The 25587-nt window shown below is 44.9% G+C and overlaps 1 protein-coding gene across 1 annotated transcript in view; it reads left to right on the forward strand.

Moving 5' to 3' along the window:
* The window catches only part of LOC109883528 (collagen alpha-2(V) chain-like), a 46947-nt gene that overhangs the window by 18683 nt on the left and 2677 nt on the right, over positions 1-25587 (forward strand). The window contains 41 exon segments of the mRNA XM_031820728.1: positions 148-201; positions 383-436; positions 568-612; positions 768-821; positions 1190-1234; positions 1596-1649; positions 1921-2019; positions 2287-2331; positions 4750-4848; positions 5087-5140; positions 5631-5738; positions 5956-6009; positions 6107-6205; positions 6330-6383; positions 8130-8228; positions 8474-8527; positions 9000-9053; positions 9182-9235; positions 9348-9401; positions 10761-10805; positions 11324-11422; positions 11629-11736; positions 11921-11974; positions 12272-12325; positions 12586-12639; positions 12787-12840; positions 13151-13312; positions 13501-13554; positions 13696-13857; positions 14019-14126; positions 14288-14395; positions 14616-14669; positions 14775-14882; positions 15326-15379; positions 19220-19327; positions 19480-19533; positions 19631-19738; positions 20119-20524; positions 21086-21282; positions 21650-21820; positions 21822-21893. Of these exon segments, the coding sequence (XP_031676588.1) occupies positions 148-201; positions 383-436; positions 568-612; positions 768-821; positions 1190-1234; positions 1596-1649; positions 1921-2019; positions 2287-2331; positions 4750-4848; positions 5087-5140; positions 5631-5738; positions 5956-6009; positions 6107-6205; positions 6330-6383; positions 8130-8228; positions 8474-8527; positions 9000-9053; positions 9182-9235; positions 9348-9401; positions 10761-10805; positions 11324-11422; positions 11629-11736; positions 11921-11974; positions 12272-12325; positions 12586-12639; positions 12787-12840; positions 13151-13312; positions 13501-13554; positions 13696-13857; positions 14019-14126; positions 14288-14395; positions 14616-14669; positions 14775-14882; positions 15326-15379; positions 19220-19327; positions 19480-19533; positions 19631-19738; positions 20119-20524; positions 21086-21282; positions 21650-21820; positions 21822-21893 (3627 nt within the window).

Here is a 25587-nt window from a genome sequence, read left to right on the forward strand (position 1 = left end):
CTTTATTTTCCCATCCATATTTTCTCATTTGTGAGTAAAACCAATGAACAATAGTCCACAATTAGAATAGACTGTTGTTTTAATGGGGCCACTGTATATACTTATAAATGTGAAAGTAAAACAGTGATTAAATGTGGTGATTTCCAGGGTGCCAGAGGTTTCCCAGGACTGCCAGGTCACCCTGGACTGAAAGGCCTTAAGGTTAGCAGCAGCACATGGATGATCACAATGCTCATATCTATGTATTGTAGTTTGAAACATGGCTGCATGTACATTTTTTAAAATAGGTAACTTGGCACTGTGCTGTTATGAACTTCTGTGAGATTCATTAGAGCCTAGAACAGACCTGATCAGAACTAATGAGCTAATGTCTCATCAACAGGGTCATGCAGGTCTTCTAGGACCGAGAGGTCAATCTGGTGTTGCTGGGTCAAAGGTAAACTCACCATCATGCATATCTTTATATTTGTGCTGCTTCGCAAGGTTACTATATAAAAATGATCTGTTCTGTTTCTGTTTGAAATTGCTGCACATATCGTGACTCTCTCTCTCTCTGTTATTTTACAGGGCCCATCAGGTACTCCAGGTGGAATGGGGCCCCCTGGTCCTGCGGTAGGTCATAATCAATGAGTTAATTGCTAATAAATTATTATATGATTGTAATACCTGTTACTCACACACACCAATAGCTGTAAATACGCTGATATGTGTCCAGTCTGTTAGTGAAGAGTGTAATATTATGTCAAACATGATACTGTATATTTTAGGGTCCAGCAGGAATGCAAGGGGAGAGAGGAAGGAGTGGCCCAACTGGACCTGTGGTAAGAGAGATATGACTACCTCTGACCTATAACTCTACATTACACAGCTCCATCTCCTCAATCCATTGATTTCCCACCTGAATTAAATTGATCTGAGGTCAGTTCTTATTCAACATGTGGCATGAGGCATCATTGGGTTATATGTAGGTTCAAAATGTTTTGATTTGGCTTATCAGTGACACATGTTGTAGCCTTTGTTTTTATATTTTATTTATCCAGGCGAGTCAATTAAGAACAAATTGTTATTTACAATGACATCCTGGCTTACAATGACAGCCTATGCTGCCACTGTCCTCCTATGGTGCTGTGCATTGATGATGAGATGATAGAGGTGAATTTCTTTCAGTTGTGCATCTCTCTCCATACAGGGGAAACGTGGTGAATCTGGACATATTGGGAAAGCAGGACCACAGGTAGGACCTCTAACATCCAACAAAACATCACCCTTCATATCAAATGATTATCATACACAAATCAGTATTACAAATGCAATATAACAAATGAAAAGCAACACCGTATCTACTCAAAATACACTATTTTCCTGAAAGCCAGTATAAAAGTGTTATACATTTACAAATCAGCAGTGATGTCAACTGGGAACAAGTGATGTTTCCAGTACTAACCAACACCAGATGTGTCCAAAATGGCTCCCTATTTCCTATATAGTTTCTATATAGTGAAGGGAATAAGGGGCCATTTTGGATACAGCCCCAGGTGTGAATGACACACAGCCTACTGTACCAACCAACCATCCTGGATGTGATGTGATTCTAGGGTCCTATGGGGATCACTGGAGCTCTAGGATTCCCAGGTAGTCCAGGTATAAAGGTGAGGACCGTTCATTCTTTAATAGACTTTGATGGAGCACAGTCCTCTTCTTCACACCAGCCATGTACTAAATATTGGTTACTCAAACGTATAATCCAGTCCTTCCCCCTCAGAATTACATTTCATTCTAAACAGGCCCATTCGGATTACTCTATTCCGATAAAGATGTTTTTATGAGGGTGTTTTATTCATTATGAGCTATGAATCTGTTCAACAACGGTTGATTAGAGTGCATGTAAACACACTCTGACTGTGACACTGTTGTCTCCAGGGGCAACCAGGGCCCCCAGGAGCACGAGGGACAGGGGGCCAGCAAGGACCAAGAGGGGAGGCCGGACGCGTGGGATTGGCTGGAGCTACGGGAATTCAGGTGTTTGGCTAATTCATGATGCTAATAATCTCTACACCTACGACATATGTACTATCAACAACTCACCACTTCAGGGTGTAGACTGGTTCACTGAAAATGTAGCCGAATCTGGTTTCTGATTGGAACGTCCATTGAAAGAAAATTCCATTGTAAATTCCAATGACATGACAAATTACTGTCAATGTTAAAGTATTTTATGCTTAACTGACTTGTCGAGTTAAATGAAGTCTAAATAAATGACTTAAAAAAACATGTTGATTTCTGTAGGGTCCAACCGGAACAGAGGGTGCTGCTGGAACCAAAGGACCATCCGTATGTATAACTTCCTCAATTTCATCTCTCCTTGTTCATCTCCTTGTTCATCTCCTTGTTCAGCTACTCCCTTCTCCTCCCTTCAATCTAATGTATTTCTCACCTTCCAATATTCCAAATATTAATATCTGATTATGTATTACTCATTATTATGTCAAATGCTTGAAAGTATGTAATAGGGTGTTGGTCCCCACATGCTGTCTGGACAGTAGACTACAGTCTGTCCTGTTAGAATGGTCCCCACATGCTGTCTGGACAGTAGACTACAGTCTGTCCTGTTAGAATGGTCCCCACATGCTGTCTGGACAGTAGACTACAGTCTGTCCTGTTAGAATGGCCCCCACATGCTGTCTGGACAGTAGACTACAGTCTGTCCTGTTAGAATGGGCCCTGGTACAGAGTCACAGAGACAGTAGACTACAGTCTGTCCTGTTAGAATGGGCCCTGGTACAGAGTCAGAGACAGTAGACTACAGTCTGTCCTGTTAGAATGGGCCCTGGTACAGAGTCACAGAGACAGTAGACTACAGTCTGTCCTGTTAGAATGGGCCCTGGTACAGAGTCAGAGACAGTAGACTACAGTCTGTCCTGTTAGAATGGCCCCCACATGCTGTCTGGACAGTAGACTACAGTCTGTCCTGTTAGAATGGGCCCTGGTACAGAGTCACAGAGACAGTAGACTACAGTCTGTCCTGTTAGAATGGGCCCTGGTACAGAGTCACAGAGACAGTAGACTACAGTCTGTCCTGTTAGAATGGGCCCTGGTACAGAGTCAGAGACAGTAGACTACAGTCTGTCCTGTTAGAATGGGCCCTGGTACAGAGTCACAGAGACAGTAGACTACAGTCTGTCCTGTTAGAATGGGCCCTGGTACAGAGTCACAGAGACACTAGACTACAGTCTGTCCTGTTAGAATGGGCCCTGGTACAGAGTCACAGAGACAGTAGACTAGTCTGTCCTGTTAGAATGGGCCCTGGTACAGAGTCACAGAGACAGTAGACTACAGTCTGTCCTGTTAGAATGGGCCCTGGTACAGAGTCACAGAGACAGTAGACTACAGTCTGTCCTGTTAGAATGGGCCCTGGTACAGAGTCACAGAGACAGTAGACTACAGTCTGTCCTGTTAGAATGGGCCCTGGCACAGAGTCACAGAGACAGTAGACTACAGTCTGTCCTGTTAGAATGGGCCCTGGTACAGAGTCACAGAGACAGTAGACTACAGTCTGTCCTGTTAGAATGGGCCCTGGTACAGAGTCACAGAGACAGTAGACTACAGTCTGTCCTGTTAGAATGGGCCCTGGTACAGAGTCACAGAGACAGTAGACTACAGTCTGTCCTGTTAGAATGGGCCCTGGTACAGAGTCACAGAGACACTAGACTACAGTCTGTCCTGTTAGAATGGGCCCTGGTACAGAGTCACAGAGACAGTAGACTACAGTCTGTCCTGTTAGAATGGGCCCTGGCACAGAGTCACAGAGACAGTAGACTACAGTCTGTCCTGTTAGAATGGGCCCTGGTACAGAGTCACAGAGACAGTAGACTACAGTCTGTCCTGTTAGAATGGGCCCTGGTACAGAGTCACAGAGACAGTAGACTACAGTCTGTCCTGTTAGAATGGGCCCTGGTACAGAGTCACAGAGACAGTAGACTACAGTCTGTCCTGTTAGAATGGGCCCTGGTACAGAGTCACAGAGACAGTAGACGACATTCTGTCCTGTTAGAATGGGCCCTGGCACAGAGTCACAGAGACAGTAGACGACATTCTGTCCTGTTAGAATGGGCCCTGGTACAGAGTCAGAGACAGTAGACTACAGTCTGTCCTGTTAGAATGGGCCCTGGCACAGAGTCACAGAGACAGTAGAAGAGAAGAGGACGGAACCTAGCTGTCCTCCGGCTACACCATGGTGCTACCATACAGTCTGTCCTGTTAGAATGGGCCCTGGTACAGAGTCACAGAGACAGTAGACGACATTCTGTCCTGTTAGAATGGGCCCTGGTACAGACTCAGAGACAGTAGACGACATTCTGTCCTGTTAGAATGTGCCCTGGTACAGAGTCAGAGACAGTAGACTACAGTCTGTCCTGTTAGAATGGGCCCTGGCACAGAGTCACAGAGACAGTAGAAGAGAAGAGGACGGAACCTAGCTGTCCTCCGGCTACACCATGGTGCTACCATACAGTCTGTCCTGTTAGAATGGGCCCTGGTACAGAGTCACAGAGACAGTAGACGACATTCTGTCCTGTTAGAATGGGCCCTGGTACAGAGTCAGAGACAGTAGACTACAGTCTGTCCTGTTAGAATGGGCCCTGGTACAGAGTCAGAGACAGTAGACTACAGTCTGTCCTGTTAGAATGGGCCCTGGTACAGAGTCAGAGACAGAACACAGGTTTAGGTATAATGATGTGATTTCTACCCCAGGGAGCTCCAGGTGTCCAGGGTCTGACTGGACTGCTTGGCCCCGCGGGGCCCCCCGGACCACAGGGAACCACTGGACTAACCGGGCCTAAGGGCCAACTGGTAAGAGATTTGTTGTTTAATTTTGACCACTCATTTCATTGTTTGGATCAAGAATGGTTGTCAGGTCCCCTAGCTGTTACAAAGGTCATAGGAACTACTGTTGGTTTCCATGCTCCAGTTAAAATGCTATCATATGGCTGCATGTTCATAACGCCGTCAGGAAAAGCTACTTCTAAAACTTGAGATCGTACATTGTCGGTAGAAACATCTATTCATCATATTCTTCTCTTCTCACAAGGGTGATTTAGGCATTCCCGGATTCAAAGGAGAGGCTGGATTCAAAGGAGAATCTGTAAGATATACAACCCGTCATAATGAATGTCTCTCTAATTCCATGGTTTAATAATGTACAGTAGCAACCACATGCGTTTATTGAAAGGCAGGTTATGTTGAAAGGCAGGTTATGCTGGCGCTGGTTTCTTTCTGAATGGAGTGCATGTCTATCTGAGCCTTCCTCCAAAGTTCAGCATGTTCAGTTCATTTATTTGGCTTTGACAGAAATGTCTCTTACATTATCGAGCAATGAGTTAAAGACAACATCAAGGGTAGCAACATTTTCCACTGGGCTCTTCCTTCAGTCTAGGCCAGCTTTAAAGTGCTTAGTGCATGTTGACCAGCTTGATGCTCCTAGGGACATGTAAGTTTATCCACACCCAAAGTTGAGTGCAACAACAATATATTCAATTCATTTCATGGTGCTCTTAAAAGACCATACAGAAAAATATAACAAACACTAATGTATGATGTGGCAGCCATGTTGTTTGATTATGACGTCATTGTAGGGTGCACCTGGTGATCATGGAGCGCTGGGTCCCATGGGAGAGGAGGGGAGGAGGGGAGGACGGGGTGATGCTGGGACTTCAGGAGCCGCTGGACCCAATGGAGAGAGAGTAAATCAGCTCTTTCACTGACTACAAGAACTTTGTCTGTCTCTGTCTCTTGTCTTTCTCTCTTTCTCTCTCTCTCTCTTTCTCTCTCTCTCTCTTTCTCTCTCTCTTTTTCTCTCTGTCTTTCCTCAGTACATTCAATAACAGCAAACAGCTAAATGAGTTTATTAAAATCTAAACCTTTTAGCAAATTCTGTTAAAACCAATTTGTAATTTCCAGGGTGCTCCTGGCAGTAGAGGTTTTCCTGGTCAGGATGGGTTACCTGGTCAAAAGGTAGGTTGATTTCTCTTTGAATCTATAGTATAGGTCAGCAGGTATAAGTCATTGAATAATAATATTATGCCAATCAAATGCCACACTCTGTGATCAGGGTGCCCAAGGTGAGCGAGGACTGGGTGGATCATCTGGTGCCAAAGGTGCCGATGGTGACCCTGGACGCACTGGAGAGCCAGGTCTTCCAGGGGCACGGGTGAGATAACATACCTCTCGTCAGCATTCTGTATCACAGAAGAATATTCCTTTCTGGTGATCATCATGCTTATGTTGATCCTAGATGAAATGTTTTATTAAAATCCTCCCTTTTCTTTCCTCAGGGTCTGTCGGGTCTTCTCGGCTCCCAGGGTCCTGAGGGACACCAAGGACCAATGGTGTGTGGATATGAGTCAGGAAATATATATATATATATATAAACTCAGCAAAATAAAAAACTTCCCCTCACTGTAAATTGCATTTATTTTCAGCAAAATTAACATGTGTAAATATTTGTATGAACATAACAAGATTCAACAACTGAGACATAAACTGAACAAGTTCCACAGACATGTGACTAACAGAAATGGAATAATGTGTCCCTGAACAAAGGGGGGGTCAACATCAAAAGTAACAGTCAGGGCCTCCCAGGTGGCGCAGTGGTTAAGGGCGCTGTACTGCAGCGCCAGCTGTGCCACCAGAGGCTCTGACGTAACCGGCCGCGGCCGGGAGGTCTGTGGGGCGACGTACAATTGGCCTAGCGTCGTCTGGGTTAGGGAGGGCTTGGCCGGTAGGGATATCCTTGTCTCATCGCGCACCAGCGACTCCTGTGGTGGGCCGGGCGCAGTGCACACTAACCAAGGTTGCCAGGTGCACGGTGTTTCCTCCGACACATTGGTGTGGAGGTAACAGTCAGTATCTGGTGTGGCCACCAGCTGCATTAAGTACTGCAGTGCATCTCCTCCTCATGGACTGCATCAGATTTGCCAGTTCTTGCTGTGAGATGTTACCCCACTCTTCCACCAAGGCACCTGCAAGTTCCCGGATATTTCTGGGGGGAATGGCCCTAGCCCTCACCGTCTGATCCAACAGGTGCTCAATGGGATTGAGATCCGGGCTCTTCGCTGGCCATGGCAGAACACTGACATTCCTGTTTTTCAGGAAATCACGCACAGAATGAGCAGTAAGGCTGGTGGCATTGTCATTTTGGAGGATGAGCCTGCAGGAAGGGTACCACATGAGGGAGGAGGATGTCTGCCCTGTAACGCGCAGCGTTGAGATTGCCTGCAATGACAACAACCTCATTCCGATGATGCTGTGACATGCCGCCCCAGACCATAACGGACCCTCCATTTCCAAATTGATCCGATCATCACCCTGATTAGACAAAACCGCGACTCATCAGTGAAGAGCACTTTCTGCCAGTCCTGTCTGGTCCAAGGACGGTGGGTTTGTGCCCACGCTGTTGCCGGTGATGTCTGGTGAGGACCTGCCTTACAACAGGCCTGCATGCCCTCAGTCCAGCCTCTCTCAGCCTATTGCGGACAGTCTGAGCACTGATGGAGGGATTGTGTGTTCCTGGTGTAACTCGGGCAGTTGTTGTTGCCATCCTGCACCTGTCCTGCAGGTGTGATGTTCGGATGTACCGATCCCAGACGCTACAGTCTTGTTGGATGCATTTACAGTTTGTTTTGGTTGTGTTTCAGATTATGTTATGCCCAATAGAAATTAATGGTAAATCATGTATTATGTCATGTTGGAGTCACCTTTACTGTAAATAAGAATATCATGTTTCTGAACACTTAATGTGGATGCTACCATGATTATGGATAATCCTGAATGAATGATGAGTAAGAAAGTTTCAGATGCACAAAGATCAGGCTCCAAAACATCCTAATTACAATAATTTAGCTTTTTTTGGGGGGGGGGGGTATGTGTGTCTGTAGATTTCTCACTCATCATTATTCATGATTCATTCATGATTATCCGTAATCATGGCAGCATCCACATTAATGTAGAAGTGTTCAGAAACATATTAAATATGCAGGGGAGTGTGTAATACATGTTTTTATCTATAGACAGGCCAAATGTGAACATACCTCTGTTTCTGTCTCTCTATCTCTCTCCCTCCCTCTCTCTCTCAGGGAGGAGGAGGAGAAGATGGGGGACCAGGTTCAGCAGGGTCAGATGGTACCAGAGGTCTAGCTGGAACCATGGGTGTAGTTGGACCAAAAGGCTTTACTGTGAGTAACCCACACTTTATAGAGATCATGTGAGTGTGTGTTCCTTTCCACAATATACAGCAGGAGCAGCTCCATTAAACCCATCACATTTAGAATGATGAATGAAATAAGTGTAGTTGTTTGAATGCGTCTTCCAGGGACCATACAATGTCAGGAGAGACACTGGAATGCTACTTATATGATATAGGAAGAGGGAAACATTGACATGTTATTGATTGTGGATCATTGTTAATTTGTCCTCACAGGGAGACCCTGGTAAGGCAGGAGAAGTGGGGACCCCAGGTGTTGCAGGACAGAGGGTAAGTACACTACACTCATCAGGGGTTCAAATATGATTTTGTAGGTGGTGGAACTGCCCCTCAAACTGGTTCATTTCCAAATATAAACTGGGTGGTTTGAGCCCTGAATGCTGATTGGCTGACAGCCGTGGTATATCAGATTGTATACCACAGTTATGACAAAACATTTATTTTTACTGCTCTAATTACGTTGGTAACCAGTTTATAATAGCAATAAGGCACCTTGGTGGTTTGTGGTATATGGCCAATATACTACGGCTAAGGGCTGTATCCAAGGCACTCGCCTTGTACCGTGCCTAAGAACAGCTCTTAGCCGTGGTATATTGGCCATGTACCACACCCTCTCGGGCCTTAATGCTTAAATAAAACATTTTCAGTTTCCATTCTATGCTTTCTCCCATTGTAAGCTGGTAGATCTCTGCTGTAGTACCTCATCGTACACACTGACCACTGAGGACTGTTTCTCATACAGGGGGTTAATGGGAAAGCTGGAGAGATGGGCGCTGGTGGCACTGCTGGTCCAGCAGTAAGTATCTGATTAATACCTTTCAATTAAACAATACATACCAACACAGTTTCAACTTAAATACTGTATGGGGTTATGGTAAGCTTAAACTGTTACTGGTTTTCCTGTCCATACCTGACTTCTTTTAGGGAGTTGCAGGGAAGAGAGGAGAGCAAGGACCTCCTGGTATGAATGGCTTCCAGGTATGCTGTTTCACATGGGATTTATTGACCTTGTATTTACTAGGATAGAGACTAGTGATAGTACTAATCAATAAAGGGGAAATGAGAGCTGTAATGATGTGATGTATTTCAGGGTCTACCTGGGTCTGCTGGTCCACCTGGAGAGTCTGGGAAACCAGGTGCTGAGGTACGGTATGACATCACGCCCGACTGTGACAGACAATAACCTCTATTTACAGTTGATTTGTTTACAGCTTATTTATCTTACATTTCAACAATAGATGATTTCTTTAGATAATGAACTAAATGTTGTTATGTTGATAGACTCATGACTGGGTATGTGTGCCTTTTCCTGCAATGGACCAAACAAAGGCACATATTAACCAGTCATGAGTCTGCCTACATAACGAAACACAATCCATTCATTATCTACAGTAAGAATCTAGAAATGTAACATGTTTTTGAGTTGAGTTAGAGATATACAACGCTACTATCAGGTTCAAATCAAATTAAATTTGATTGGTCACATTAACATGGTTAGCAGATGTTAATGCGAGTGTAGCGAAATGCTTGTGCTTCTAGTTCCGACAATGCAGTAATATCTAACAAGTAATCTAACAATTTCACAACAAGTACATTATACACACAAGTGTAAAGGGATGAATAAGAATATGTACATATAAATATATGGATGAGCGATGGCCGAACGGCATAGGCAAGATGCAGTAGGTGGTATAGAGTACAGTATATACATATGAGATGAGTAATGTAGGGTATGTAAACATGATATAAAGTGGCAGTGTTTAAAGTGGCTGGTGATACATGTATTACATCCAACGTTCATCAACGTTTCAGGGTTATTTAATGCTGCATTTACACAGGAAGGCCAATTCTGATCTTTAACCATATTATTGATAGCAGGTTGGCATTTATTGGGATGATTCATGTTCTGGAGGCAGCTCTGCAGTGTAGTCACTTGCTGGCACAGCTACAAAGTCATAAAATCAGATTTTAAACCTAACCTTAACCACAATGCTAACCTTAAATTAAGACCATTTTTGTTTTCATACCTTTTTCTCGAATATATCACCAATTTTGACTTTCGATCTGGCCCATAAACGTCAAACTGTTTCTTGGCTAAATGTATGATCTGGTTGGTCAAAAGACCAATTAGTGGAAAAAGATCCAAATTAGGCTGCCTGTGTAAACAAGTTCAAGTTGATTTGTCGTATGCCCACGATACACATGGTATACACAGTCCAACCAAATGCTTACTTGCAGGTTCCCTCTCAACAATGTGACAACAATAAGAAATAGTAAAAGATAAGAATACGAAAATAATAAGTCGAAGATCATAAAAATGTAGCATTAGTATACATACAGGAAGTGTGTCAGGGAAGGGGATTGGACAGTAAGGAAGGTGGAAGAGGGGATTGGACAGTAAGGAAGGTGGAAGAGGGGATTGGACAGTAAGGAAGGTGGAAGAGGGGGTTGAAACAGCCTGTCTGTTGTGTTGATGAAATGTGTTTGGTATTGTCATTCCCAGGGTATCGCTGGAGAGGGAGGGGCTGCTGGTCTCACAGGGCCAAGGGTAAGCCATCTTCATAGCTGATTTATCTATTCATTTGATGCCCATTTGAATACAACCCTCAATAAGGGAAAGTAACCCTGCCCCTCTGCAGAGAAAATGCATCTTCCAACTGAAATCATAATCATATTGATATTTTTCAATACAGAAGTACAATTACCTAATACATAATGGAAACCTATCATGTGGCAAAATGCAGTTTTTTTCCCAATGAGGTTTTGTTTGAGTTCAGTCCTAGTCTTCACTAGTAAAATAAGGTTTGTAACTAGGGCACTGTGTTTTTGTCACATGACCTGGTCTTTATGTAAAGCTTATTCATCAAACTGTCCCCTTTTTTTAAATGTCAGATGGTCCATCACCATCCTCAGACATTGCTTTCATTTTTGGTCTATTCCTCATTTCTGGAAAAAGCTTAAAATCCAGGTCATGTGATACGATAACCAAAACACAAGGCCCTGTTAATAACATACAGTGCTGTAAAGAAGTTGTTTGTAGCTGACCAGTGGGTGATTGCATCGTAGGGTGAGCGGGGCATCCCAGGAGAGAGAGGTGATGTGGGAACTAAAGGACTACCGGGGCCCAAAGGTATTTCAGGAGGGCCAGGACCAGAGGGACCAAAGGTTAGTACTATAGCACATCACTTTCAAATATTGATTTATTTATTTGTGTCTTTATTCATTCAGTCATTTAACCAGGTTGTCAAATGATATCTCTTCCACGATGGGAGGCCTAATGCAGATTAACAATGTAATGATGGCCTCGTATATCCATGTTATTTCCCACAAACATGATATGAGAGTTGTTTCTGTGTGTGTTCTTCCCCCAGGGGGGGTCTGGAACTAAAGGAAGCGTTGGGGACATAGGAGCTGCAGGCCTGCAGGGGATGCCCGGGGAGAGGGGTATCCCTGGTTCTCCTGGTCCTAAAGGAGATGTGGTAAGTATCTGTGTTGGAGGGGAAGATATCAACCAAAACTTGGTTAAGTACATAAAGTACCTCCAGAGTCCAAGACACTAGAAGGAACTACAAGTTGTCACCCTTCAGAGTGGTGTATTCAATGTTTATAACTGGGTGGGTTCATTCTGCAGTCCTGTTCTGCTGACCCCTCTTCTCTCCTTAGGGTTCAGTTGGTGAGAAAGGAACCGAGGGTACTGCTGGAAACGACGGGCCCGGGGTGAGTGTTACCTTACACATACATGTCTACACATACCTTTCTGAGTCACCTAAATGGATTACATCAAGGGTTTCAGCAAAAATAACATCTTAAAATGTCACCCATAACAAAATTCTGTTAGGTTCAAGTTGAATGATATGTCAAAATGTAGTGACGTCATCATAACCAGCTTTAGGCCCTGGGTTGAGTGTAGTCACCTTTTGATGCACCTTCTAGTTTCATTGGTTTCACAACCATAGTAAGTTGTTCACTTCAAGTTGTCGAATATTTGAAATCCTGTTTGTTTTTCATTTGAAGGGACTTCCTGGTCCAGTTGGACCAACGGGAGGCATTGGGCTCAATGGTGATAAGGTAAAGCACTCACTCACTCACTCACTCACTCACTCACTCAAATGTATTCATGAAGGCCTCTTTACATCATCAGTTGTCACATAGTGCTTTAATAACAGTAACCCTGCCTAGACCCTAAAGGAGCATCCAGCATACAGTCACCAACAGCACTTAGACAGACAGACTAGATGAACATACACTGTAGCAGAGAACACCTCTCCATATTAAGGACCCCGCCTACCACAGATACCCAGACAATATATTATATTTGTTTGTTTTAGGGAGAGGCCGGCCCTAAAGGGCCCCCTGGACGTCGAGGAGCGAGAGCAGTGGCCGTAAGTACTGCGATTCATTTTGTCAAATTATTGACACACGTGAAATACTGTAAGTTGTCTTGTGTACAATTGTCCCATAGTAAAAAAAGACAATTGCAATATACTGTTAATAGTTCTCATATACCTCTGACCCAACATCTGTTATAGGGAGCTTCTGGGGAGCCTGGTCCAACCGGTGCAGTAGGATTCCCTGGGTCTCCTGTGAGTGGCTTTCAAACAATTTGGGGGTCTGTCATTCCCAATAGTGTCAGCTATGACAGGCGCCTTCCCTGTTGTATTGTGTCCCTTAATGTTCTGTTAATTTGTCAACCTTGGCTTGGTGTTGTATGAACAGATTGCGCTGCAAACATCCTCCTGTATAATGTTGAATAAAAAATTCAGTAATGGTGAAAGTTAATAACCATTTCCATATAACCACATAGTAACTATACCCATGGTGAGACTTGGAAGTCATTTTGCATGGCGATGAATCTGCCCAGTAATCATGGTCATTGTGTCTGACTCTTCGCAGGGTCCCGATGGGCAACCCGGGGTCAAAGGTGAACCAGGAGAGAGGGGTCAGAAGGGTGAGGCTGGAGCACAGGGACTCCAGGGAACAGCTGGTAAACTTGGTTCCCAGGGTCCTGATGGTGTGACTGGACTAAAGGGGGCCAGAGGAACACAAGGGGCCGCGGTGAGTGAGTTGTACTGAGGGTGACGTATAAAGGCTGGGGCATTCATAGAAACACTTCCCCATGCTATTTACTGTAGAAATAGACCTGATCATGGCTACTCAGAGTAGGAATGCTTTTCCAGGGAATTCACTGAATATGTAGTACAGTATGTTGATATTTTCTGATAAGAATTTCATCTCATTTTCAGGGTGGGTCTGGTTTCCCAGGATTCCCTGGGGGAGTTGGTCCAGCAGGCTCCGTTGTGAGTTAATCCTACTATCGACCAATCAAATCACTTTATACCTATGAAATCACCAATAAATGATTTCATAAACAATAGAACATAGAGCAATATAGTGAAATATGTTATTCCATTACTCACATTGTCTTTCCACTCTTCCAGGGTGAGGTAGGGGTGCCTGGAGACATTGGTACCCCAGGGAAGGCAGGTACTCCGGGACTTAGAGGCGAGAATGGAGGCCCTGGGCGTGTAGGAGAGAGAGGGGCCCCGGGCCCAGCAGGTGCCCCAGGAGACAAGGGAGAGCCTGGAGAGGATGGACCAGGGGTAAATATGAGAGTTACAGAAGTAAAAGTTTTAGCTGTATCGTTCAGTGGTTGACAGAGCGAGACTTCTCTGCCACCCTCCATTACTCTATACTTCTTTTGCTAGACTAGGAAATATCTGAAGTTACCATTGGCCAATGGGATGGTCTTTGTTTCTGACAGGGCCCTGGTGGGCCAGCGGGACCACCAGGTATCTCAGGACAGCGAGGTGTTGTGGGCATACCTGGAGTCAGAGGAGAGAGCGGGATGGTTGGGCCCCCCGGTACTGCTGTATGTATGGAACTCAAGTTCACATTCACCATTCATTTCTATAGAGAGTAGTATCATTATACACTGAACAGAGTCCCAATCCAAGATTCAGTCAGATATACAGCACGCTCATACACTTTCCATTTGTGTTCTGACCAGTGATGTCACACTTATTTTCCCAGGGTGCACCCGGAAAATCAGGTGCCCCCGGAACTCGGGGAGGCAAGGGTGCTGTCGGTGCAGTCGGGTTACCAGGGACAACCGGACCAAGAGGAGACCTTGGTCTTACGGTATGTGTTTCCACTTAATTGACCCATGACTGTTCTGTCTGTGGGTTCAGTGAACACATGTCCATTAAAAACCAACTGTGGATTAAAACATACTCACATACACACCTTTCATTCATGTGGAAATTATAATAGTTCCCCTGAAATGCAGGTCTTTACTGTAACAGAAGGATACTGTACTATACAGCGCAGGTAAACTTAATGCAGCAATCTGTCTTTACAGGGGAATGCTGGGTCTGATGGGGTACCTGGCAAGGATGGACTTATAGGAGCCAGGGTAAGACACAACTACAGATGGACAAGAAACTTTATGGAAATGTATGATCAAACCATTTCACCAGAAAATGTGTCTGCCTGTCATTCTGTTTCTGCCTGTCTGTAGGGAGATAGAGGGAATCCTGGTGCTGAGGGTCTTGTTGGAACTCCGGGGCTTCATGGCTCTGTTGGTCCAGTCGGCACCTCTGGAGTCCCTGGGAAGAGAGGAGACAATGTGAGTAATCTGGACATTGCCACAATGCCATCGCAGAGTTTTGCCACACCAACGTTCAGAGTCTTCTAGCCTTGAGACATGACTGTAGACCCTTATGGCGTTAGAGGTCATAGGAGTCTACAGTGTTTGAGGTCAAAACCCAGTACGAACATGTCTGCACTCACTCCTGTAACTCACTACTGTAACTCACTACTGTAACTCACTCCTGTAACTCACTACTGTAACTCACTACTGTAACTCACTACTGTAACTCACTACTGTAACTCATTCCTGTCTTCTCTGGATAAGAGAGTCGGCTAAATGACTAAATGTAAAAATGTAATGTTTCAGGGTTAAGAGCTGTCATGCTTTGAGTAGATGTGACAAAGTTGGTAGTAGTAAACTCATTTCAGGTTGTTTGATTTGATTTCCCTTGACATTGTTTTTTTGTTTTTCAACACTAGGGTGCTAGAGGGCCTCCAGGACCCCAGGGACAATCAGGGATCCGGGGGAAGCTGGTAAGAACACCTCTCTTACATTTCCTATGAAGTAAGTACACTACTAGTGGTAGTAGTATGCCTGTTGATGCAGTAGAGTACACTACTAGTGGTAGTAGTATGCCTGTTGATGAAGTAGAGTACACTACTAGTGGTAGTAGTATGCCTGTTGATGCAGTAGAGTACACTACTAGTGGTAGTAGTATGCCTGTTGATGAAGTAGAGTACACTACTAGTGGTAGTAGTATGCCTGTTGATGAAGTAGAGTACACTACTAGTGGTAGTAGTATGCCTGTTGATGAAGTAGAGTACACTACTAGTGGTAGTAGTATGCCTGTTGATGAAGTAGAGTATGAATAGTAATGAATAGCATCGAAACAGTTGAATAACATTGCACTTCCAAGGCTTTGTAAAGTTCAGACAGCTGCTTGCTGATTGCCCATTGGGTCAGGTGTGAATGCCCGTGGTCCTAACCTACCCAACCAGTTCCAATACAATGGGAAGCCCGTTCCAAGTTTTGTCGCATGCAGTGAAAAGTCTGCCTTGCAAACTCAACAGTGCAATAATCAATAACAATGTATTACTAGGGGAAAATCACACACAGGAAATAAGAATAAGAAATATGATATACACAATAAAGTAAGTAAGCATACTATACTGTATACAGGACATATTTAAAAAGTCAGTTCCAATACCATATTTACATGTGCAGGGATACTGGAGTGATGAAGGTAGATATGTTTAGGGGTAAGATGACTAGGCAACAGGATATAAGTTGAACAGAGTAGCGGCATCTTGCATGTGAGTGGGTGTGTAGAGTCAGTATAAATGTATTTGCATATTATGTGTGAGTGTGCAAATGATGGAGTGAGTGTTTGTGTGTGTGTGTTGGAGTGACAGTGAGTCTGTGTTGGAGTGACAGTGAGTGTGTGTTGGAGTGACAGTGAGTGTGAGCGTGTGTTGGAGTGACAGTGAGTGTGAGTGTGTGTTGGAGTGACAGTGAGTGTGAGCGTGTGTTGGAGTGACAGTGAGTGTGAGCGTGTGTTGGAGTGACAGTGAGTGTGAGCGTGTGTTGGAGTGACAGAGTGTGAGTGTGTGTTGGAGTGAGTGTGTGTTGGAGTGACAGTGAGTGTGAGTGTGTGTTGGAGTGACAGTGAGTGAGAGCGTGTGTTGGAGTGACAGTGAGTGTGAGCGTGTGTTGGAGTGACAGTGAGTGTGTGTTGGAGTGACAGTGAGTGTGAGCGTGTGTTGGAGTGACAGAGTGTGAGTGTGTGTTGGAGTGAGTGTGTGTTGGAGTGACAGTGAGTGTGAGTGTGTGTTGGAGTGACAGTGAGTGAGAGCGTGTGTTGGAGTGACAGTGAGTGTGAGCGTGTGTTGGAGTGACAGTGAGTGTGAGCGTGTGTTGGAGTGACAGTGAGTGAGTGTGTGTTGGAGTGACAGTGAGTGTGAGCGTGTGTTGGAGTGACAGTGAGTGAGTGTGTGTTGGAGTGACAGTGAGTGTGTGTTGGAGTGACAGTGAGTGTGAGTGTGTGTTGGAGTGACAGTGAGTGAGAGCGTGTGTTGGAGTGACAGTGAGTGTGAGCGTGTGTTGGAGTGACAGTGAGTGTGAGTGTGTGTTGGAGTGACAGTGAGTGTGAGCGTGTGTTGGAGTGACAGTGAGTGTGAGTGTGTGTTGGAGTGACAGTGAGTGTGAGTGTGTGTTGGAGTGACAGTGAGTGTGTGTTGGAGTGGCAGTGAGTGTGAGCGTGTGTTGGAGTGAGTGTGTGTGTGTTGGAGTGGCAGTGAGTGTGAGTGTGTGTTGGAGTGACAGTGAGTGTGAGTGTGTGTTGGAGTGACAGTGAGTGTGAGCGTGTGTTGGAGTGACAGTGAGTGTGAGCGTGTGTTGGAGTGACAGTGAGTGTGAGCGTGTGTTGGAGTGACAGTGAGTGTGAGCGTGTGTTGGAGTGACAGTGAGTGTGAGTGTGTGTTGGAGTGACAGTGAGTGTGAGCGTGTGTTGGAGTGACAGTGAGTGTGAGCGTGTGTTGGAGTGACAGTGAGTGTGAGCGTGTGTTGGAGTGACAGTGAGTGTGAGTGTGAGCGTGTGTTGGAGTGACAGTGAGTGTGAGCGTGTGTTGGAGTGACAGTGAGTGTGAGCGTGTGTTGGAGTGACAGTGAGTGTGAGTGTGTGTTGGAGTGACAGTGAGTGTGAGCGTGTGTTGGAGTGACAGTGAGTGTGAGTGTGTGTTGGAGTGACAGTGAGTGTGAGCGTGTGTTGGAGTGACAGTGAGTGTGTGTTGGAGTGACAGTGAGTGTGAGCGTGTGTTGGAGTGACAGTGAGTGTGAGTGTGTGTTGGAGTGACAGTGAGTGTGAGCGTGTGTTGGAGTGACAGTGAGTGTGAGTGTGTGTTGGAGTGACAGTGAGTGTGAGTGTGTGTTGGAGTGACAGTGAGTGTGAGTGTGTGTTGGAGTGACAGTGAGTGTGTGTTGGAGTGACAGTGAGTGTGTGTTGGAGTGACAGTGAGTGTGAGCGTGTGTTGGAGTGACAGTGAGTGTGAGCGTGTGTTGGAGTGACAGTGAGTGTGAGCGTGTGTTGGAGTGACAGTGAGTGTGAGCGTGTGTTGGAGTGACAGTGAGTGTGAGCGTGTGTTGGAGTGACAGTGAGTGTGAGTGTGTGTTGGAGTGACAGTGAGTGTGAGCGTGTGTTGGAGTGACAGTGAGTGTGAGCGTGTGTTGGAGTGACAGTGAGTGTGAGTGTGTGTTGGAGTGACAGTGAGTGTGAGCGTGTGTTGGAGTGACAGTGAGTGTGAGTGTGTGTTGGAGTGACAGTGAGTGTGAGTGTGTGTTGGAGTGACAGTGAGTGTGAGTGTGTGTTGGAGTGACAGTGAGTGTGAGCGTGTGTTGGAGTGACAGTGAGTGTGTATTGGAGTGACAGTGAGTGTGTGTTGGAGTGACAGTGAGTGTGAGTGTGTGTTGGAGTGACAGTGAGTGTGAGTGTGTGTTGGAGTGACAGTGAGTGTGAGTGTGTGTTGGAGTGACAGTGAGTGTGTGTTGGAGTGACAGTGAGTGTGAGTGTGTGTTGGAGTGACAGTGAGTGTGAGCGTGTGTTGGAGTGACAGTGAGTGTGTATTGGAGTGACAGTGAGTGTGTGTTGGAGTGACAGTGAGTGTGAGTGTGTGTTGGAGTGACAGTGAGTGTGAGTGTGTGTTGGAGTGACAGTGAGTGTGAGTGTGTGTTGGAGTGACAGTGAGTGTGAGTGTGTGTTGGAGTGACAGTGAGTGTGAGTGTGTGTTGGAGTGACAGTGAGTGTGAGTGTGTGTTGGAGTGACAGTGAGTGTGAGTGTGTCAGACAGTGGAAAGATTGAAATAAAAGGTCAATAAAGATACAGTGGTATCTCAGATTGTCTGTGTAGATATTTTGTTAGCTATTTATCAGTCGTATTGCTTGGGGATAGAAGCTGTTCAAGAGCCTGTTGGTTTCAGACTTGATGCACCGGTGTCTCTTGCCGTGCGGCAGCAGAGAAGTCGTAGTAGTAGCCATAGTAGTAGCCATAGTAGTAGTCTATGGCTTGGGGGTTGGAGTCATTGACGACTTGATCGCCCATCAACAGGCAGTGAAGTATACTAAAGAGCCTGTGAGAGGGTTCTGTGCCTACAGAACCGCTATCACGATATGCCTTTCTCATATCGATATCAATATCAAACGATATCGAAATCATATTGAATTCCAGCATTAACATGAACCTATGCTACTGACATAGGAACCTGTATCTATTGACAGACCAGTAAACACATGTTGTATTAGTCTCAATGAGTGTTGATCTGGATAAATCTGCTCACAGTAATTTACAGCAAATGTTCATGTCGTTTTTGTTTTATCCTAGGGGCCTCAAGGGCCACAGGGAGACAAGGGAGCCAAAGGAGACCAAGGAGAGAGAGGGCAGAAAGGCCACAGAGGCTTCACTGGATTGCAAGGCTTACCTGGGACAACTGTGAGTAAAAACGCAAGCCCAAGCACCATTAAAAGGCATAATCTGTCATTTAATTTATGGAAAATCTTATTAACTTGGCAAAATCAATGAAATGCTTTTATTATTAATTATGTCAGCCAATAACAGGTTAATCAATGGCCTTCTGTTTGTAGGGACAATCTGGGGATGTTGGAGCTCGAGGAATTGTAGGACCTACTGGACACAGAGTAAGTACACTGAATAAGCTGTCAATGCCTCAGTATAATGGTCCATTTGTGTGTGCTGTTTGTTTCCCTTTATAAATCCCATTGTGTTTCTCATCAGGGGCCCCCTGGTGTGGTTGGCCCCGCAGGAGGTGATGGACAAATCGGGCTGACCGGGCCCATGGGATCTCCTGGATCAAGAGGAACCAGTGGAGACATCGGACCTCAGGTGAGACGTTAGAGACTAGTGGTTCTGTTGTCATTATGCTGGTTGGATCCGCTATGACTTTCAAATGGATGTCAGAACAAACCAGGCTTTGGGTGTTGATAAATTGCTTCTCCAATAGAATTGCTTGTTAAAGTAAGCATGCAAATAAGTCATACCTGTGACACATTCAGTGTTTCTAATGCAAATAAGTCATACCTGTGACACATTCAGTGTTTCTAATGCAAATAAGTCATACCTGTGACACATTCAGTGTTTCTAATGCAAATAAGTCATACCTGTGACACATTCAGTGTTTCTAATGCAAAGAAAGTCAACAAGCAGACATGGCATATCAAAGGACAGTAACATACCTGTTTCTTGACTTCTCTCCTCTTTCCCAGGGGCCTCCTGGGGATGCTGGTCCCCCTGGTCCCCCAGGGACCCCTGGCCCTCCCACTGCTGGGGCTGATATGTTTGGCTTCAGCAGCTCCTTCGACTACGACTACGGCGAGGACCAGGATGGACCACCTCCACCCCCAGAGTTTAACGGGGATGAATCAGCCCCCCCCCAACCCCCTCGAGAGTCCAACTGGATCGACTCTGGCCCCCATCCCCCTCCAGAGTTCAACGACGATGAGGCGCGTCCCAATAATGCCTCGACCGTCCTCGGGGCAGACCAGAGCGTCCAGACCACACTGAAGAGCCTTAGTGGAAACCTGCAGAACATGAAGTGTCCCGATGGCAGCCAGGCCAACCCCGCCAAAACCTGCCAGGACATCAAGCAGTGCCACCCCCTTAAAAAGACCGGTAGGTCCCCTTTTCACCACAGACTGTCTTCTTCTCTAGTTTTTAACTACTCAAAAGACCAGTAGGTCCACTTTTCACCACAGACTGTGTCTTCTTCTCTAGTTTTTAACTACTCAAAAGACCAGTAGGTCCACTTTTCACCACAGACTGTGTCTTCTTCTCTAGTTTTTAACTACTCAAAAGACCAGTAGGTCCACTTTTCACCACAGACTGTGTCTTCTTCTCTTGTTTTTAACTACTCAAAAGACCGGTAGGTCCACTTTTCACCACAGACTGTGTCTTCTTCTCTAGTTTTTAACTACTCAAAAGACCAGTAGGTCCACTTTTCACCACAGACTGCCTTCTTCTCTTGTTTTTAACTTCTTTTTGTCTTGCCTATTCTTTACTCAAGCGTTTGATTTGCTGCGACATAGTTAGGGTGTTATAGATGAATTAATGGATGGATATACTCGTTAGGTGATATTAACTTTATTGACAAGTGGAGTCCGTGTGTCTAATGGATGATGAGGTAGCTGATATGTATCTACTGTATGATCTGATACTTGGTCTTTCCATATCCAGGAGACTACTGGCTGGACCCCAACCAGGGCAGTACCAAGGATGTTATCAAGGTGTTCTGCAACATGGAGACTGGTGAGACCTGCATCTCAGCCCACCCCATCTCAGCCAGCATCCCTCGCAAAACATGGTGGACCAAATCTACTCCCACTGCCAGCAAACCTGTGTGGTTTGGAGCAGATATGAATGGAGGAACTAAAGTGAGTATATAAAATATACCCAATATATACCCAATGTCTATTCAATGAACGCAAGTAGTATATAGAGGATAGCTTTACACTGTGGATACCTCTTAAGCGGACAACTGCTTCTATGAATAAACCAGCTACCATACTGTAGAATAAATTCACCAAGCACAATACTGCTTTAAAAACATACATCCTCTGCTGCCATGATTATATAGCAATGGAAGACTTCTTTCTGTCAGAAAAATAGCTGGAGATGTTTGTGAAAAACTGTTACACTTCCAGGTGTATTTTTCTAACATTGATGTAAAAACTGAAATGCTAATTATTGTACAATAGTGTCCCTGTGAAATACTTTTTTTCAATAAACTTCTGATTCCAGTTTAGCTACGGCAACAAGGAGGAGCTGCCCAACGCCGTAACCATTCAGATTAGGCTGATCCGCCTGCTTTCTAAGGAGGGGGTCCAGAATGTCACCTACCACTGCAAGAACAGCGTGGCCGTGAATGACGGAGCCACAGGCAACCTGAAGAAGGCTCTGATCCTCAAGGGACTCCAACGGACAGGAGGTCAAGGTTCAGGGCAACTCCCGCCTCAGATACACTGTCCTGGAGGATGGCTGCTCCGTAAGTCACCTAACTACCTACCTACAGTACCTACCTACCTACAGTACAGTATGCCTACCTACCTATACCTGCCTGCCTGCCTACCTACCTACTTCTACCTACAGTGTACCTAGCTACATGCGTACCTACCTCACTATACCTACTTCTACCTACAGTATACCTACCTACCTAACTTACTTCCTACCTACCGACCTACCTATACTACCGGTCAAAAGTTTTAGAACACCTACTCATTCAAGGGTTTTCTTTATTTTTTACAAGTATCTACATTGTAGAATAATAGTGAAGACATCAAAACTATGAAATAACACACATGGAATCATGTTGTAACCAAAAAAGTGTTAAATAGCCACCCTTTGCCTTGATGACAGCGTTGCACACTCTTGGCATTCTCTCAACCAGCTTCATGAGAGAGTCACCTGGAATGCATTTCAATTAATAGGTGTACCATGTTAAAAGATAATTTGTGGAATTTCTTTCCTTCTTAATGAGTTTGAGCCAATCAGTTGTGTTGTGACAAGGTAGGGTTGACTCTCATGAGGACCGACACAGGAATGGAAGACCCAGAGTTAGGGGGGTAGACAGAAGATAGCCCTATTTGGTAAAAGACCAAGTCCATATTATGGCAAGAACAGCTCAAATAAGCAAAGAGAAATGACAGTCCATCATTACTTTAAAACATGAATTTCAGACAATACGGAACATTTTAAGAACTTTGAATGTTTTTTTAAGTGCAGTCGTAAAAACTATCAAGTGCTATGATGAAACTGGCTCTCATGAGGATCTCCACAGGAATGGAAGACAGGATACCTACTGTACCTACCTACCTATACCTACAGGATACCTACTGTACCTACCTACCTATACCTACAGGATACCTACCTACCTACCTACCTATACCTACAGGATACCTACTGTACCTACCTACCTATACCTACAGGATACCTACTGTACCTACCTACCTATACCTACAGGATACCTACTGTACCTACCTACCTATACCTACAGGATACCTACTGTACCTACCTCTACCTACAGGATACCTACTGTACCTATCTACCTACAGTATACCTACCTACCTACTTACCTATACCTACTTCTACCTACAGTATACCAACCTCTACCAACATACCTACTTCTACCTACAGTATACCTACTATACCAACCTACCTACCTACAGTATACCTACCTACCTACAGCATCTCAATGTGAAAAAAACTGTTTGCATGTTCTTCACAAAGAGGGCAACAGATGATACTGAGCCAGATGTCTATGTGTCAGAGGAGAAGCTCCAGGTGGTATCCGATTTTAAGTACCTTGGCATCATACTTGATTCCAACCTCTCTTTTAAAAAGCATGTGAAAAAGGTAATTCAAATAACCAAATTCAACCTAGCTAATTTCCGATTTATATAAGAAATTGTTTGACTACAGAGGTAGCAAAACTGTACTTCAAATCTATGATACTCCCCCACTTAACATACTGCTTGACTAGTTGGGCCCAAGCTTGCTGTACAACATTAAAACCTATTCAGTCTGTCTACAAACAGGCTCTCAAAGTGCTTGATAGGAAGCCCAATAGCCATCATCATTGTCACATCCTTAGAAAGCATGAGCTCTTGAGTTGGGAAAATCTTGTGCAATACGACGCATGTCTTGTATTCAAGATCCTTAATGGCCTGGCTCCCCCTCCACTCAATATTTTTGTTAAACAGAAAACCCAGACATATGGCAGCAGATCCACAAGGTCTGCCATGAGAGGTGACTGTATAGTTCCCCTAAGGAAAAGCACCTTTAGTAAATCTGCATTCTCTGTGAGAGCTTCCCATGTCTGGAATACACTGCCATCAGACACACATAACTGCACCACATATCACACTTTCACAAAATGCTTGAAGACATGGCTAAAGGTCAATCAGATTTGTGAACATGTTCCCTAGCTGTGTGTTGCCGCTTTCCATGTTGTCTGTTGTCTGTAGCTTGTGAGGTGTGGAAACACTTTGTTGCTTTTATGAATTTTGTCTTGCTGCTTTTTGTTTTATGTTGCTCTGTCTGTATGCTACGTCTTGCTTGTCCTATGTTGCTCTGTCTGTATGCTATGTCTTGCTTGTCCTATGTTGCTATGTCTTGCTTGTTCTATGTTGCTATTGCCTATATTGTAATTGTTTTTAATAACCTGCCCAGGGACTGCGGTTGAAAATTAGCCGGCTGGCTAAAACCGGCACTTTTACTGAAACGTTGATTAATGTGCACTGTCCCTGTAAAAATAAAAAATAAACTAAACTAAACCTACTTCTACCTACAGTATACCTACTATACCAACCTACCTACCTACCTACCAATACCTACTTCTGCCTACAGTATACCTACTTCTACCTACAGTATACCTATCTACCCGCCTGCCTATCTATCTACCTACCTACCTACCTACCTACAGTATTTCTACCTACAGTATACCTACCTATACCTACTACCTACAGTATACCTACCCATCTATACCTACTTCTACCTACAGTATACCTACCTACCTGCCTGCCTACCTACCTACCTACCTACCTATACCTACTTCTACCTACAGTATTTATACCTATCTATACCTACTTCTACCTACAGTATACCTACCTACCTATACCTACTTCTACCTACAGTATTTATACCTATCTATACCTACTTCTACCTACAGTATACCTACCTACCTACACCTACGAAAAGTATGTGGACACCTGCTCGTCGAACATCTCATTCCAAAATCATGGGCATTAATATGGAGTTGGTCCCCCTTTGCTGCTATAACAGCCTCCACTCTTTTGGGAAGGCTTTCCACTATATTGGAACATCGCTGCGGGGATTTGCTTCCATTCAGATACGAGAGCATTAGTGAGGTTGGGCGCTGGTGTTGGGCGATTAGGCCTGGCTCGCAGTCGACGTTCCAATTCATCCCAAAGGTGAATGATGGGGTTGAGGTCAGGGATCTGTGCAGGCCATTCACGTTCTTCCACACCGATCTCGACAAACCATTTCTGTATGGACCTTGCTTTGTGCACAGGGGCATAGTCATGCTGAAACAGGAAAGGGCCTTCCCCATACTGTTGCCAAAAAGTTGTAAGCACAGAATTGTCTAGAATGTCTGTGTATACTATAGTGTTAAGATTTCCCTTCACTGGAACTAAAAGGCCTAGCCCAAACCATGAAAAACAGCCCTAGACCATTATTTTCCCTCCACCAAACATTACACTATGCATTGGGGCAGGTAGTGCTCTCCTGGCATCCGCCAAAAACCGATTCGTCCGTCGGACTGAAAGATGGTGATGCGTGATTCATCACCCCAGAGAACGCGTTTCCACTGCTCCAGAGTCCAATGGCGGTGAGCTTTACACCACTCCAGCCGACGCTTGGCATTTGTGCATGGTGATCTCAGGCTTATGTGCGGCTGCTAGGCCATGGAAACCCATTTCATGAAGCTGCCAACGAACAGTTCTTGTGCTGACATTGCTTTCAGAGGCAGTTTGAGTGTTGCAACCGAGGACAGACGATTTTTACACGCTACGCGCTTCAGCACTCGGCAGTCCCGTTCTGTAAGTTTGTTTGGCCTACCACTTCATGGCTGAGCCGTTGTTGCTCCTAGACGTTTTCACTTCACAATAACAGCACTTAAAGTTGACCGGGGCAGCTCTATCAAGGCAGAAATTGGATGA

The sequence above is a fragment of the Oncorhynchus kisutch genome, unplaced genomic scaffold (genome assembly GCF_002021735.2).
Source record: "Oncorhynchus kisutch isolate 150728-3 unplaced genomic scaffold, Okis_V2 scaffold3610, whole genome shotgun sequence".
NCBI classification, from domain to species: domain Eukaryota; kingdom Metazoa; phylum Chordata; class Actinopteri; order Salmoniformes; family Salmonidae; genus Oncorhynchus; species Oncorhynchus kisutch.